This window comes from Bison bison, unplaced genomic scaffold (assembly GCF_000754665.1).
Source record: "Bison bison bison isolate TAMUID 2011002044 unplaced genomic scaffold, Bison_UMD1.0 scf7180017864498, whole genome shotgun sequence".
Taxonomy (NCBI): domain Eukaryota; kingdom Metazoa; phylum Chordata; class Mammalia; order Artiodactyla; family Bovidae; genus Bison; species Bison bison.
This window is the reverse complement of record NW_011495057.1, coordinates 10885150-10899438: the sequence shown is the minus strand read 5'-3', so window position 1 is coordinate 10899438 and position 14289 is coordinate 10885150. Positions and strand designations below refer to the sequence as shown.

General features: G+C 34.5%; 1 protein-coding gene across 2 annotated transcripts in view; it reads left to right on the top strand.

The window, feature by feature from the left end:
- TRAPPC8 (trafficking protein particle complex 8) overlaps positions 1 to 14289 on the top strand; it is an 86742-nt gene that overhangs the window by 19505 nt on the left and 52948 nt on the right. The window contains exons 5-10 of one of the 2 annotated variants that reach the window (XM_010828969.1): positions 1375 to 1528; positions 3660 to 3753; positions 4425 to 4678; positions 5292 to 5407; positions 6239 to 6389; positions 11356 to 11456. In XM_010828969.1, coding sequence (XP_010827271.1) covers positions 1375 to 1528; positions 3660 to 3753; positions 4425 to 4678; positions 5292 to 5407; positions 6239 to 6389; positions 11356 to 11456 — 870 coding nt within the window. Of the gene's footprint in view, positions 1 to 1374; positions 1529 to 3659; positions 3754 to 4421; positions 4679 to 5291; positions 5408 to 6238; positions 6390 to 11355; positions 11457 to 14289 lie in introns of both variants that reach the window. The other variant, XM_010828968.1, reaches the window with a different exon arrangement.

Below are 14289 nucleotides of genomic sequence, written 5' to 3'. Positions count from 1 at the left end.
TTAGAATATGCAGTTAAATAATTGTTTTTTGTCCTTGTTCTGAGCACACGCCATCGTTTTAAAATAAAGTTTTCTTGATAAAACCAGAGAATTGTTCTGAGGATTACTAACCTTTATAATTTTTTTTTGACATCATAAATAATCTGTAACCTCTTGGATAAAGTGTATTATATAAATAGGAATAATTTGAACTGGTGTTTATTAGTTTCAGTTGTTTGAATATGGATACCTTCCATATTAAATGGTTATAACGTAGATATTTAAGTGGTAATTAAAGTTATTAGATCAGTGGTTCTTATGCTTAACAGTGTCATTGGTAAAGCAAGTAGATGTTTATTGTACGTGAGTAAATATACACACACATATACTTTGTGTTTATACAAATTTATAACTGTTTTACTTAACCAGCCTTAATTTTACAGTGTGTAGTAGGATTTAATTATTCGTTAGTTTTGTTATTTGTATAGTATTAGTATCTGCATTTGAATGGGCTATATCCACATGTTTTTTGACACCAGATAGCTGATGAGTTTAGGGAGAAAAACTAGGTTAGCTCTATGTACCAAAATTTCATTTCCATTAGAATGTACTATTTGATTCTTAGGCTGACTTATTTGAATTATTTTATCTCTTACCAACTGTCAAGTCTAGTTAACTAAAAGTAAGGAAATCAACTGCTTTTTGTTGCATCTAAGATTAGCTCATGGGTCCAGCCGATAATAAACCAAGCAAAAAAGTTGTATTTTTATATAAGTATTTTGACTGCTTTTCTTGTGTGTGTGTGTGTTTTCTTCTTCTAAACTGTGTTTTCTTTGGAGACTGCTTAGGGAAGGGTAAACTGTAGCAGTAAAAGATGATTTTTTGGGGGGGATGCTATAATTATCTATTTTAGCACTTATATTTTTTGATAAGTATCTGTTATCTAAGGCAGAATTTCACAAAGTTGTATTTCCTGAAGGCTAGTCCACATAGTTGAGTTTCTGATTTATAAGTTTGAAGCCACTCTTTGGAAATTCATTGTACACAGTAGCAATGGAAGACTCAGGGGTGATCTGCTGCAAAGAAACTGGTTGGCTTGATTACTGTAGTTCCCCAAACTAGTTTGACCACTGAAACTTTCTTTTTTAATAACATGAGTATTTTTGCAAAATATTCCATAAGACGTACTTTGGTAACTGTACTTTAAGGTGATAACCAAGCTAGCTAAACTTCAGTTAGAATCATGAACTTTGTTTTAATTTTTAAAATTATGCTACTTCTAATGTCTTTTTTGGGAACTATTTTTTTTTTCATGGTTTTTGTATTATTTTAATATCTATTATTGCCTAAGATCCTCTCTTTGTTGGCTACAAACTTTTCCATTTTTTATTTTAGAGCTGAGTCAATTTATGAAGAAATGAAACAGAAATATGGAACTCAGGGTTGCTATCTACTTAAAATTAATTCTCGAACATCTAATCGAGCATCAGATGAACAGATACCAGATCCTTGGAGTCAGTATCTCCAGAAAAATAGTATTCAAAACCAGGTATATGTAAAAAACAATAATGAAGCAAACCACAAAAGCTGTATTTCAGTTTTATGGCCAATGGCAGCACTGTAGAATTTGTAGAATTACTAATAGTTATTTTATGGTATCTGGCTAGTTTTGATCCACTAGTATGCGAGCTCTTAATGTTTCAAAAGCTGTTTTTAATCGCAGTGATCCCTTCTGTGTATACCTTTCAGGTATAAATATCAGTGTTAATTGTTTTCTTGAAAGATGAAAGAAAAGTGGAGACTTCCCTGACAGTCCAGTGGTTAAGACTCTGCGCCTCCACTGAGGGGGGAACTAAGATCCCACAAGGCGCATGGTGTGGCAAAAAAAAAAAAGATGAAAAGTGAATTATACATTAAGAATTGAATTAGATTGACTAAACACGTAGATAATAGAATTTTTGGCTTGCACATTAAATTCATTATGAATGCTTACAGTCAATTCTTTATTATCCACATGCTCTGGGGGTTGCCTTCCTTCATTTTCAACATGCTGTTCTTATGGCCACCTTTTGGAGCTCATACTTTTTTAGGTGGGTGGGCTTTTTTCCCTAACTTTCCTTTGATTTCCTTTTCTTTTGAATTTCAAGGAAGTTTTGTTTCTTCCTAATCAATTTTTCTAATGTTGATTTCTAGACTAATGTTAATTGCTGTCTGTTGGCTGGTGTGTGGTGGGTGTAAAGTTTCACGTTCTTTCCAACTTTTAAGATAGAATTTTATGCCACTTGGTACTAGTCGAATGGCAAGTTATACACTTAGTTCAGAAAATCAAGAGTTGACTATTTTTTGTTTAGAAGGAAGATTTTTAAAGTGAATAGAAAATATATTTATATTTTGTATAACTAAGCTGCATTAAACACTTTATGTGATACTATTTTAAGAAATATGAATTAGAAAGTATGTAGATTTTGATGTTCTAATAGAAATATTGTTTAACAATCTGTTTATATATGAAATTTTAAATCCAATTTTACTCAACTTTAACATTGAGATGATTGTTGACCTTCTTTAAGATAATGCTGGGGGAAAATATCTGAGAGAAAAAGAACCAGTTGGAGGTAGAAGAGCTTTAAATAGTGTTTCAGGACCATACTCAGAATAGGAATAGTATTGAAATACTCAGTTTAGAATCTAACCATCTAAGGTTGGGAAAGGGAACATAATAGGTCAGATTGTGCAGTTGGAGAACTTTTAACAGAAGACAGAGCTATAGATATCCTATAGCTTAGAATTCTAGAAGTCCAGGATTGGAGGATAGTTTAATGGTTGTCAGATCCAGTCGTTGTTGTGATGCTTTAATTTCCTTTAAATCTATGAGTGACCTCATCTATTGAAAGTACTCACTGTCTTTTTAGGTGACCTGCTCCATGTTTAAGCAGCTTCAGGATCAAGCTTGTACTGAATCCTATAGGGACCATGTCAGTTTTTCATTAAGATGATTTTCAGAATATAGAACAGAACTCTCATGTCTTTTAATATACCATTTTTTCAACTCTTTCTTAAATGTTGTTTCTAGTAAATTTCTTATCCTGATCACCTTCCCCTTAAGTTCTAGGTTATATATTTTTCTCAAAGTCTGGCACTCAGAATAATAACCTCATGATATTAGTGGGCTCATGGAGTAGTCTGGACATTTTTTAAGTTGTTTTGGTGGCTGAAACCAATACCCTTTGTACAAGTAAACATTGCATTGGATATTTTCCCAAAACTTCTGTGTATTCAGAATGCACTCCAGGCTATTAATACTGCATCCATGAGTCAGGGGATTCCATACCATCCTTTTTTACCCCTCCAGTAGTCCATCTGTCTTGCCATTATTCCTTACATAGTTGCATGTACAGGGATTCATATAGGCATGTGCATATCACATATAAACAGATAAACAGATAGAAGTAACTTGAATTCAGAAGAATTAGGGTAGTGTGCATGTGAAACAATATAAGGATATAGTAGGTGTGGATTTAAGTGATAGAATATGATACATGGAAGTTAAGAATTTGGAGAATTAGACATTTTTTGCTGTAGCAAAAAAACAATGAGGTTTACTATAGTTGATAAATTTGGTGATATCTTAAACATGATTAAGTATAACCGTTAATACTTTTTATATTTTATTTTGATAGGAATCATATGAAGATGGCCCTTGTACTATAACTTCAAATAAGAATTCTGATAGTAACTTGCTTTCATTGGATGGATTAGATAACGAAGTCAAAGGTCTTGATATACTTTCTCTTAAGTTTGTCTTTTGATTGAAAATAGCCCTCTTGTTAAAGCATGCTAATCTTTATATGTAAAAGATGGGGGAAAGTTTCATAGTGAAAAGAGGTAATGGTCAGATTAGCTTTTCCTTTGAAGATTTTTATTGAGTTATTTGAGTTTGATGTTTTTTGATATTTAAAAATTTGCTTTATAAGAGTAATAAGTCAAACTTCATAAAAATTTTTTTGGTACAGAGCAAGGGACAGTATGATATGTAGCATTAATTATTCCCCTGTTCACGTAATTTTGAGTTTTATTTTTGTATTTTAAATTATAGTTTGGATAGTGACAGCTTTAAAATTTTTTGTTATAATTTTTCTCATTGGTTAGTTGTGCTATTTAAAAATAATTTTTGTATTTTAACACTGTTTTCTTCATTTATTTACATGAATTAAAAATTTTCTATTTTTAATATTTCTATTTTTTTTACATGAATTTAAAATTTTCTACATGTAATTAACCCAAGTCCTGATTTTAGGGGGAAACTTGAATGTCGTTGTCTTAGACTTCTAAGACATACAGTAAGAGAAAGGGTTCCAATACTGTTTCTTTTCTTTAGCAGTATAGTAGTAATGCTGCAATTTTCTGTTGCTTTCTGAGTAAAAGAAAGATTTGTTTTTCAGTAGATGGCTTACCAAATAACTTTAGAGCTCATCCACTTCAGTTGGACCCCTCCAGTGACTCTTCTAACAGCATTGATGGCCCAGATCATGTAAAATCCACTTCATTACACGAAACAAAGAAAGCAAATGCTGGAATTATTCATGGTGCATGTTTAACCCTTACTGATCATGATAGAATTCGACAGTTTATACAAGAGTTCACATTTCGGGGCCTTTTGCCACATATAGAGAAGACGATTCGGCAATTAAATGATCAGGTAAGAATTAATTATTTGCATTAGTATTTTTTAAAATTTCAGGAAATAGTAAACTTGGGAATATAGTAGTGTAAGTTAAAGAGTTTATGTTTTTATTGTAAAAATAGTCCAGTATTAGAATTTATTAACTTATTATCAGTGATGAAATTCTAGTAAATCCTGCTGCTGCTGCTAAGTTGCTTCAGTCGTGTCCGACTCTGTGTGACCCCATAGACGGCAGCCCACCAGGCTCCCCCGTCCCTGGGATTCTTCAGGCAAGAATACCGGAGTGGGTTGCCATTTCCTTCTCCAGTGAATGAAAGTGAAAAGTGAAATTGAAGTCGCTCAGTCGTGTCCGACTCTTAGTGACCCCATGGACTGTGGCCCACCAGGGTCCTCCGTCCATGGGATTTTCCAGGCAAGAGTACTGGAGTGGGGTGCCATTGCCTTCTCCGAGTAAATCCTAGAACAGGCTTATTTATTTTTACTAGGGATTTTGGATAATTTTCTTTAAATCATTGTTACTAAAGTGCACATTTGCTTACTCTTAAAAGTTTTTAGTTATTTAGAATTTTTTTTTTCTATGTAAAGAAAACTAAACTCAGGTTTGTCAACATTTCATTTGTTTTCTTAGCTAATATCAAGAAAAGGTTTGAGTCGATCTCTATTTTCTGCAACTAAAAAATGGTTTAGTGGCAGTAAAGTTCCAGAAAAGAGTGTTAATGAGCTAAAAAATACATCTGGATTGCTGTGAGTAAAATATTACTGTTTTTAGTTTTCCTGTATTTAACTCTGATTAGTGTTTAATGATGTTCTGCAAAAAATGACTGTATCTCTAGTTTCTTAGTTTCAATTTGGTCAAAACTCCAGTAGAGGTATGGGGAGGGAGGAGGGTTCAGGATGGGGAACACATGTATACCTGTGGTGGATTCATTTTGATATTTGGCAAAACTAATACAATTATGTAAAGTTTAAAAATTAAATAAAAATTAAAAAAAAAAAAACTCCAGTAGATAAGAATAGTGACCATAAAAAAGTTATATTAAGTTAAAAAAAAAACTATAAGTAATTTGATATCTACAAATAAACAAGATCACAGGAAGGTCACATTATTGGGTCTGTTTTCCTTAAAAAGATAAGAGTTGGATTAGGTATTCATTGATAACTCTTCTTTATTAAAGTACTGAGGTCTGGTAATTCTAAGACATAGCATGTATTTAGAAATTTTGTCTAAAATCTGGTTTTAAGAGAAAATAAAATTCATTTTAGATTTTTTTTTGACTGTACATAAAGGTGAATCACCTGGAATTGATCATTTGCTTCCTAATTTGACCATGGAGAAAGTGCTTGCCTTCTGCTGAGAAGTTCTCAATATAAAGATATAAATTATATAGATACAGATGTAACAATCTGTTTCCAAATATCTTTGAGAAATTCTACCTCCTTGGAGGTAGGATTTTTATAAGACAGGATCAGGTTTTCGTATGTTTTGGACAGTTGGGCATCTTTTTGACATTTTGTAATATTTAATGGCTTAGAGGTCATAGCTTCTGAATTCCTCTTTTTATTTTGTATCTGCAGGTATCCACCAGAAGCGCCAGAGCTTCAGATCAGGAAAATGGCTGACCTGTGCTTTTTGGTGCAGCACTATGATTTGGCGTACAGTTGCTATCATACTGCAAAGAAAGATTTTCTTAATGATCAAGCAATGCTTTATGCAGCTGGTGCCTTGGTTGGTATTCTCTAGTACTATAATTTCTTGTTCCTGCTACCATGAATGACTTAGAAATTTTTCTTTATGAAATGGCAAGCAGAATTTTCCCTAGGGATAAAGTTGTACTCAAAGAGCATATAATGCTTTATAGATTTTGAATTAATTGGTGATAACTTGATGGATTTCTGTTAAATTAGTATCTTCAAACATGGTCATACATGAGGGTTTCTTAGATTTGATTAATACTTTGTATTTAATTTGAATTATAGTTTGTACTGTATTCCCAGTATAAGAACTTCTCTTTTATAGAGGGTTCTTTTTTATGTCTTGAAAAATGTTTTTAAATTGTTTGAAATGTTTTTTTCTGATCTAAGACTGTTTGTTGGTTAAGAACATGTACTTTGGTGTGCGACAAACTTTCATCTTAGGCAAGTTACTGAACATCTCTAAGCCTTAGTTTTCTCATCTGCAGAATGGGAATCCTAAATGTGGTTAGATGAGATACAAAGTTTGTAAAGTGCCTGGCACACTACCTAGGCTGTCAGTAGGCATTGGCAATGTTAGTTTTGTAATTGATATAAAACCTAGGTGTTTCAGAAAGAATTTTCCGTGTTGCCTTATAAACTTCTACTGTATTTGAAAAGTTGTCATAAATATGTTTGTAATATACTTTCTGTGCTTAGAAAAGAGTAAACTAGCATTGTTACTTTCTACATAGTCTATTTATTTAAATAGCAGGACACATGACTTAGAGGGAAACTAGGATTCATTTCTTTTAGGGTAATTTTTCCCACATAAGGACAGATTGCCCTGCATGTAACAGCTACATACAGAAAAGTTATAAAATTGTTCTTGGTTTTAAATGATTAATGAAAAACATTAAAATTTTCCAATTGGATAAGGTATGCAAGGATTTTTATGTTCTTTATTAGAACAAAGTGAGTTGCTGGAATATAAAAATAAGAGCTGAAAGAGCATGCCACTAATGGAGAAAAGGGAAAGGGATATTTTCAGAGAACCAATATTTTTCTCCATCTCATCTCCATTCGATGTTGAACAAAGTGTACCATTGGCCATTTGGTTTAAAAAAAAATGCAGTGTGCTTGTGCACATACACCAGTTACTTTATGTTCAGTTAAAGAATGGGGAAGGGGAAAAGGAAAGAACAGAGAAACTGTACTGTAGTAGTCAGGATGTGGTGGAACCAAATTGCAGCTTTCTAACTGAGAATGTCTTCTTGGTCTGGAGGAACAGAATTCTGGAGTTAAGTAGCAGGTTCCGTTTTTAGTAGAAACCTCTTGTCTGCCACTGGAACAGATCAGCTGTATCTTCAGCCTCCATTTCCAACTGTGCAGGTGTGTCTGTTTCATTGATTGGCATCCAGACAGATGGGAATGTGGTCTGCCTCGTTGACAAAGCCTGTTGTTCACAGTAGGCTTCCATTAGTTTACTACTGCGCCACAGAACCCCCTTCAAATGACTAGGATCATCATTCTCAATCGTGACTCCTCCCATGGGCTTTTCATTGGCCATGGCATGTGCAGGAATCTCCTCAGCTGTTGCTTCAAAAAAGAGGTATCAGGTCCACACCAAAGGGGCATATGAGCGAGTGGCAGAAGGAGGCGGCGGCAGTGGTGGCGGAGGCAGAGGGCACAGGTCATGTGCTCCCTTCCCAACTCTGCATGTCTTCTTAAAAACATGTAAGCTATAAACAACAGTGTGAAGAATAAAAATACATAAGAACTCTACTTCATTGATAATTACCATGTAGATAACCTGTTTAATAACTGCCATCTATTTTGCATTTGTTTTAATACTGTATGTATAAAAATAAGATTGTGTTATATAGTAGCCATCATGGTCAACAAAAGAGTCCGAAATGCAGTACTTGGATGCAATCTCAAAAACGATTGTATATATAAAAATAAGATAGTAATTATTGTATATATAAAGATATATATACAGTATTCTATATTGATTATATATAAAGATATATATACAATATTCTATATTGTATATATAAAAATAAGATAGTAATTTTAAAAAGTAAAGCTAAAATAGCAAAAAGTCATCTAACTTTTAAAAATCATTCAGGAACTGAAAATGTTGATGAATAAAAGTATTTGAAAAAGTATATGAATTGTTCTTGGCTAGACAGCCTCTGGTCTATGATTAACTAACATAAGCTAATAGAAAATCACAAAGACTTAAATATTATTTCATCAATACTTTATAATGTAAGTTCATAATTACAAAATTATGCATAATGTGTCTGCAAATTGAACGTTTGGAAAAATGGCACAAAATTTGTATGATTTTATGGTATGTAAGCTTTTTCATTTCTGTCTACAATCTGACTAATACTGCATTTAAACCATTTAGATGGAGGCAAATTAGTGGCATATTGGGCATATTAGTAGATGCATATGAAGGAAAAATAATTGAACACTGGAAAGTAAAGGCATAGCTACTATAACATATGCACACCTAAAAATCATTGTAGTCTATAATTACCCTAAAAATAATAAGCCTTAGAGAAAAATTGGTCTGGTAGAGTCCTCATAAAAACTATGTATCTTTGTAACCAGAGCATAAGGTGTTGTGTGAGGCAGCTTAGCATGGTGGAGGTTATCCCAAGAAATAAAAAAAGTATGCAAAACCAGTTTGTGAACCCTGGGGTAGGGAAAAGAACTCGTAACCAGTGGAATTGTCGTGAAGGTAAGCAGGGAAAGAACTGCAGCCTGCCTTGAGCAAGAGCTGTGCAAGGCTGGGAGTATACCTCTCTAGAGAGACGCCCCCGGCCCCCCAGTCACACGCACACACACAGAGTAGGCATTCATTTTTTATTTTCTTAAAGCACAGATTACAAAAGCTCCTGCTTGGGCAACAGCTAAGTTCGGAGCTTTTTCCTTTCTTGCTGAAGGTTATAATTCTGTATTTGTTATTTTTGATCCCCTTGTCTAAGCAAAACTATTTGTGAATGAATAAAAATTCTGTTTGTACTGATACCACCTTCCTATATACCATTTGCATAGTAGATAATTGATCACAGACTATACTGCCTGCCTTTTTTGGTGAAAATTAAGATACTTAATTATTTTAACTATAAAGTTAAAAGGTACATCACAGAAAACCAAAAAAAAATTTTTGGAGAAATACAGTTTATGTTGTAGTTTAATCTGTCATAACTAGCTGAAGGTTAAGTAGGTCACTCCAGTTCTTGACGAAAGTCTTTGTAAAATGTGTTAACCCGTTACTGTATACTGTAAGAAATGATATAATGGTTGATTATTGAAGATCATGCAGTTACTTGGGGTGATCATTCTGAATGTTCTCATTGTATCCTTAGAAATTGTTAGCTTGTATGTATATTGATTTGTGATTTCTTGTAGAATTAAATTAGAAAGTGACTTAGAATTCAAAGCCTGTTTTTCTTACAGGATTTTTTCCTTAGTATACTTTTATTGATGTGTGTGTGTGTGTGCGCGCGTGTGTGTATGTAGTATATATAGTGCATATGTAGCAAATATAATGTATTTTTATATAGTGTTATATAATATATATGGGGCTTCCCTGGTGGCTCAGATGGTTAAGAATCTGCCTGCAATGCAGGAGATGTGGGTTCAAGGTTGGGAAGATCCCCTAGAGAAGGGAATGGCTACCCACTCCAGTATTCTTGCCTCAAGAATTCCATGGACAGAGAAGTCTGGTGGGCTACAGTCCATGGGATCTCAAAAAGTCACGCATGACTGAGTGACTAACATTTCCACTTTCATGCTACATATGTAATGTATTTTAGTTTTTTTGTGTAATATAGAATCCTGTGTGTATTCATTATATTTATTAATTAAAATATAAGCTAGTTAAGAAAACATGATGTTTCAGAGCCGTAGAAAATTTTGTCACATGGAGATCACATATTTTCGTTCAGTTTCTTCAATAAATTTTTGCGTTGGATGCTGAGGATACAGATATTCTGAAATAGGCAGGGTTCATACTGTCATGGAACTTAAATAGTCTATCGGATTAAAGGCTTTAATCATATCCCAGTTTTTACATAAATTATTTTTGTGTTTTTTCCTCTATTTTAAAAACTGTTGCAGTAAAGTGTTTATTCATCCTAAAAGTAGGTTGGCATTAGCAAATTTCCCTCCGATTTATGGAAGTTTCATTTATTTCTAGTTAAATTTTTATTAAAAGTTGGTCTATATGAGACTACAAGTATGAATGTAATACAGTATTTTACTAAGAATCCAAAACCTTCATTTTTATCTTCATTTCTTTTCTCTTTTTTGGCTTCACAGTGAGGCATGCAGGATCCCAGTTCCCCACTAGGGATGGAACCCATGCCTCCCTGCATTGGACTGCCAGGGAAGCCCCTTACCTTCATTTTTAAATCCTTTAGCACCATTGTGTATTATTTGAATTATTAACAATGGAATGGGTCTTTGAAGTAAGAAGTCCTAAAAAGCTGACAGATCGGTTTCAGAAATGGTTTTTGTGCCTTCTGATACAGCATATGAACCATAGAGTTTGTAAGAGGTGAAAGGTATATAGTACAAGTTGTTATGAGCTCTGTTCTCAAATATTGAAGCCAATAAATTGGAAACAGATGCACTCTGTTTCTCTCTCTATGGTTCTATCATTGGTCTGTTCTCTAGTCTCTAAGGAATAGGCAGTAACGAGGAGGTGGCAGCAGAAATCTTACTTGATAGTTACAGACCATGACCAAAAGTGTTTACTAGGTCTTCTTGAAAAACACTCATTTAAATAGTGAATGACAGACTTTGGAATGTGATTGGAGAACTTTAAAACTGAAAGCATATAAACGTAATTATTTCCAAGTCTGCATTAGGCTATCGAATTTATATATATGGCTACATAAAAAAATTCAGTGAACTGCATTCCAGTTTTTAGACTCTGAATGCTAAACTGACGGCAAGAACTTTCTCGTATTGAAATACTGTGATGTCTTTCCCTCTAGGAAATGGCAGCTGTGTCAGCTTTTCTTCAGCCAGGAGCACCCAGGCCATACCCTGCACATTATATGGATACAGCAATTCAGACATATAGGGATATCTGCAAGTAGGTGACTAGAATATTTATGTTCTATCCCTTTAGAGATAAACTTGACATTTATATTGTAATTAGATATAAGTGGTTCTTTATTTTTTTATGTTTTAATCTTAAGCTCCCAAATCAAGTTAATATATAGATGAGGTGATCATTTAAAACCAGTGTTTTACTACATTTTCCTTTCCTGGAAAGATGTACAGTTAGGAATTAGTTATATGTAATGTTGAACTTACTTGTTTCATTGAGGGAGATTTGTGTTTTGAGAACATTTTTAACTTTAATTACTGTTAAGCCAGGAGTTAGCTAGTTTGAACTTTTCCTTGTTAAATAGGCAAATACAGAGAGGTAGATAATGGTCTCGGGAAGAAAATGAGAAACGTTTTGTACATGTAGTGAGTTCTGTTGAAACTCCATGGAAGTTAGAACTCACCACCTGTAAAGGAGACTATGAAAGTTGGTCCAGAGCAAGTTTTATGGTATGTTTGAGGAATAGACCTTGAAAGAAACGTGGTTGGGATTTGAGAACCATAAAGCCATTTCAGGAATTTTGGTTGGCAGGAACAGTATTTTGGATGTAACATTACTGGAGAAAAGGAAGAGAGCCTGGGCTAGATTAGAGGGTTTTGTGTATATGGAAAGGTGTTTTGAGGAAATCAGTGTGGGAGAACATTAACTCATTTATTACTATTTTTAAGCTGTGGTTAAGATTTATGTTTAATAAATGGGGAGTTACTGAATATTTGAGTAGAGCTTTGACATGGTTATTTTTCAGAAAGATTAATACTAGCCTTTTCTATGTAGAATGGAAAAATTAAAAGATGGGGACACAAAGGTAGCTTTGTCTGCTATAGTGTTGAAGTAGTAGTCATAATAATGTGTTTAGAATACAGCACTAGTAATAAAGATTAACACTGATTTAGCACTCAGCGTTTACCACTGTGCCAAAGTAATTTATATGCTCATTTAATCTTTACAACAAACGTATGAAACGGTGGATACTATTATTACTGCATTCTACCCACAAGGAGATTGAAACAAAAGAGTTTAACTTGCTGGAATGGGTGAATTTAACTCAGATGACCATTATGTCTACCACTGTGGGCAATAATCCCTTCGAAGAAATGGAGTAAATTTCATAGTCAGCAGAAGAGTCTGAAATGCAGTATTTGGATGCAATCTCAAAAACGACAGAATGATCTCTTTGTTTCCAAGGCAAACCGTGCAATATCACGGTAAGCCAAGTCTATGCCCCAACCAGTAATGCTGAAGAAGCTGAAGTTGAACGGTTCTGTGAAGATCTACAAGACCTTCTAGAACTAACACCCAAAGAAAGATGTCCTTTTCATTATAGGGGACTGGAATGCAAAAGTAGGAAGTCAAGAAACACCTGGAGTAACAGGCAAATTTGACCTTGGAGTACAGAATGAAGCAGGGCAAAGGCTAATAGAGTTCTGCCAAGTGAACACACTGGTCATAGCAAACACCCTCTTCCAACAACACAAGAGAAGACTCTACACATGGACATCACCAGATGGTCAACACCGAAATCAGATTGATTATATTCTTTGCAGCCAAAGATGGAGAAGCTTTGGGCAGTCAGCACAAACAAGACCAGGAGCTGACTGTGGCTCAGATCATGAACTCCTTATTGCCAAATTCAGACTTAAATTGAAGAAAGTAGGGAGAACCACTAGGCTATTCAGTTATGACCTAAATAAAATCCCTTATGATTATACAGTGGAAGTGAGAAATAGATTCAAAGGATTAGATCTGATAGAGTGCCTAAGGAACTATGGATGGAGGTTCGTGACATTGTACAGGAAACAGGGATCAAGACCATCTCCAACAAAAAGAAATGCAAAAAAAGCCAAATAGTTGTCTGACGAGGCCTTAAAAACAGCTGTGAAAAGAAGAGAAGCGAAAAGCAAAGGAGAAAAGGAAAGATATACCCACTTGAATGCAGAGTTCCAAAGAATAGCAAGGAGAGATAAGAAAGCCTTCCTAAGTGATCAGTGCAAAGAAATAGAGGAAAACAACAGAATGGGAAAGACTAGAGATCTCTTCAAGAAAATTAAAGATATCAAGGGAATATTTCATGCAAACATGAGCTCAATAAAGGACAGAAATGGTATGCACCTAAGAGAAGCAGGAGATATTAAGAAGAGGTGGCAAGAATACACAGAATAACTATACAAAAAAGATCTTCATGCCCCAGATAATCACGATGGTATGATCACTCACCTAGATCCAGACATCCTGGAATGTGAAGTCAAGTGGGCCTTAGGAAGAAACACTATGAACAAAGCTAGTGGAGGTGATGATATTCCAGTTGAGTTATTTCAAATGCTAAAAGATGATGCTGTGAAAGTGCTGCACTCAATATGCCAGCAAATTTGGAAAACTCAGCAGTGGCCACAGGACTGGAAAAGGTCACTTTTCATTCCATTCCCAAAGAATGCTCAAACTATCACACAGTTGCACTCATCTCACATGCTAGTAAAGTATTGCTCAAAATTCTCCAGGCTTCAACAGTATGTGGACCATGAACTTCCAGATGTTCGAGCTGGTTTTAGAAAAGGCAGAGGAACCAGAGATCAAATTGCCAACATCCATTGGATTATTGAAATTGCACAAGAGAGTTCCAGAAGAACATCTGCTTTATAGACTATTCCAAAGCTTTTGACTGCGTGAATCACCACAAACTTTGGAAAATTCTTCAAAAGGTGGGAATACCAGACCACCTGATCTGCCTCTTGAGAAATCTGTATGCAGGTCAGGAAGCAGCAGTTAGAACTGGACATGGAACAACAGACTGGTTCCAAATTGGGAAAGGAGTACATCC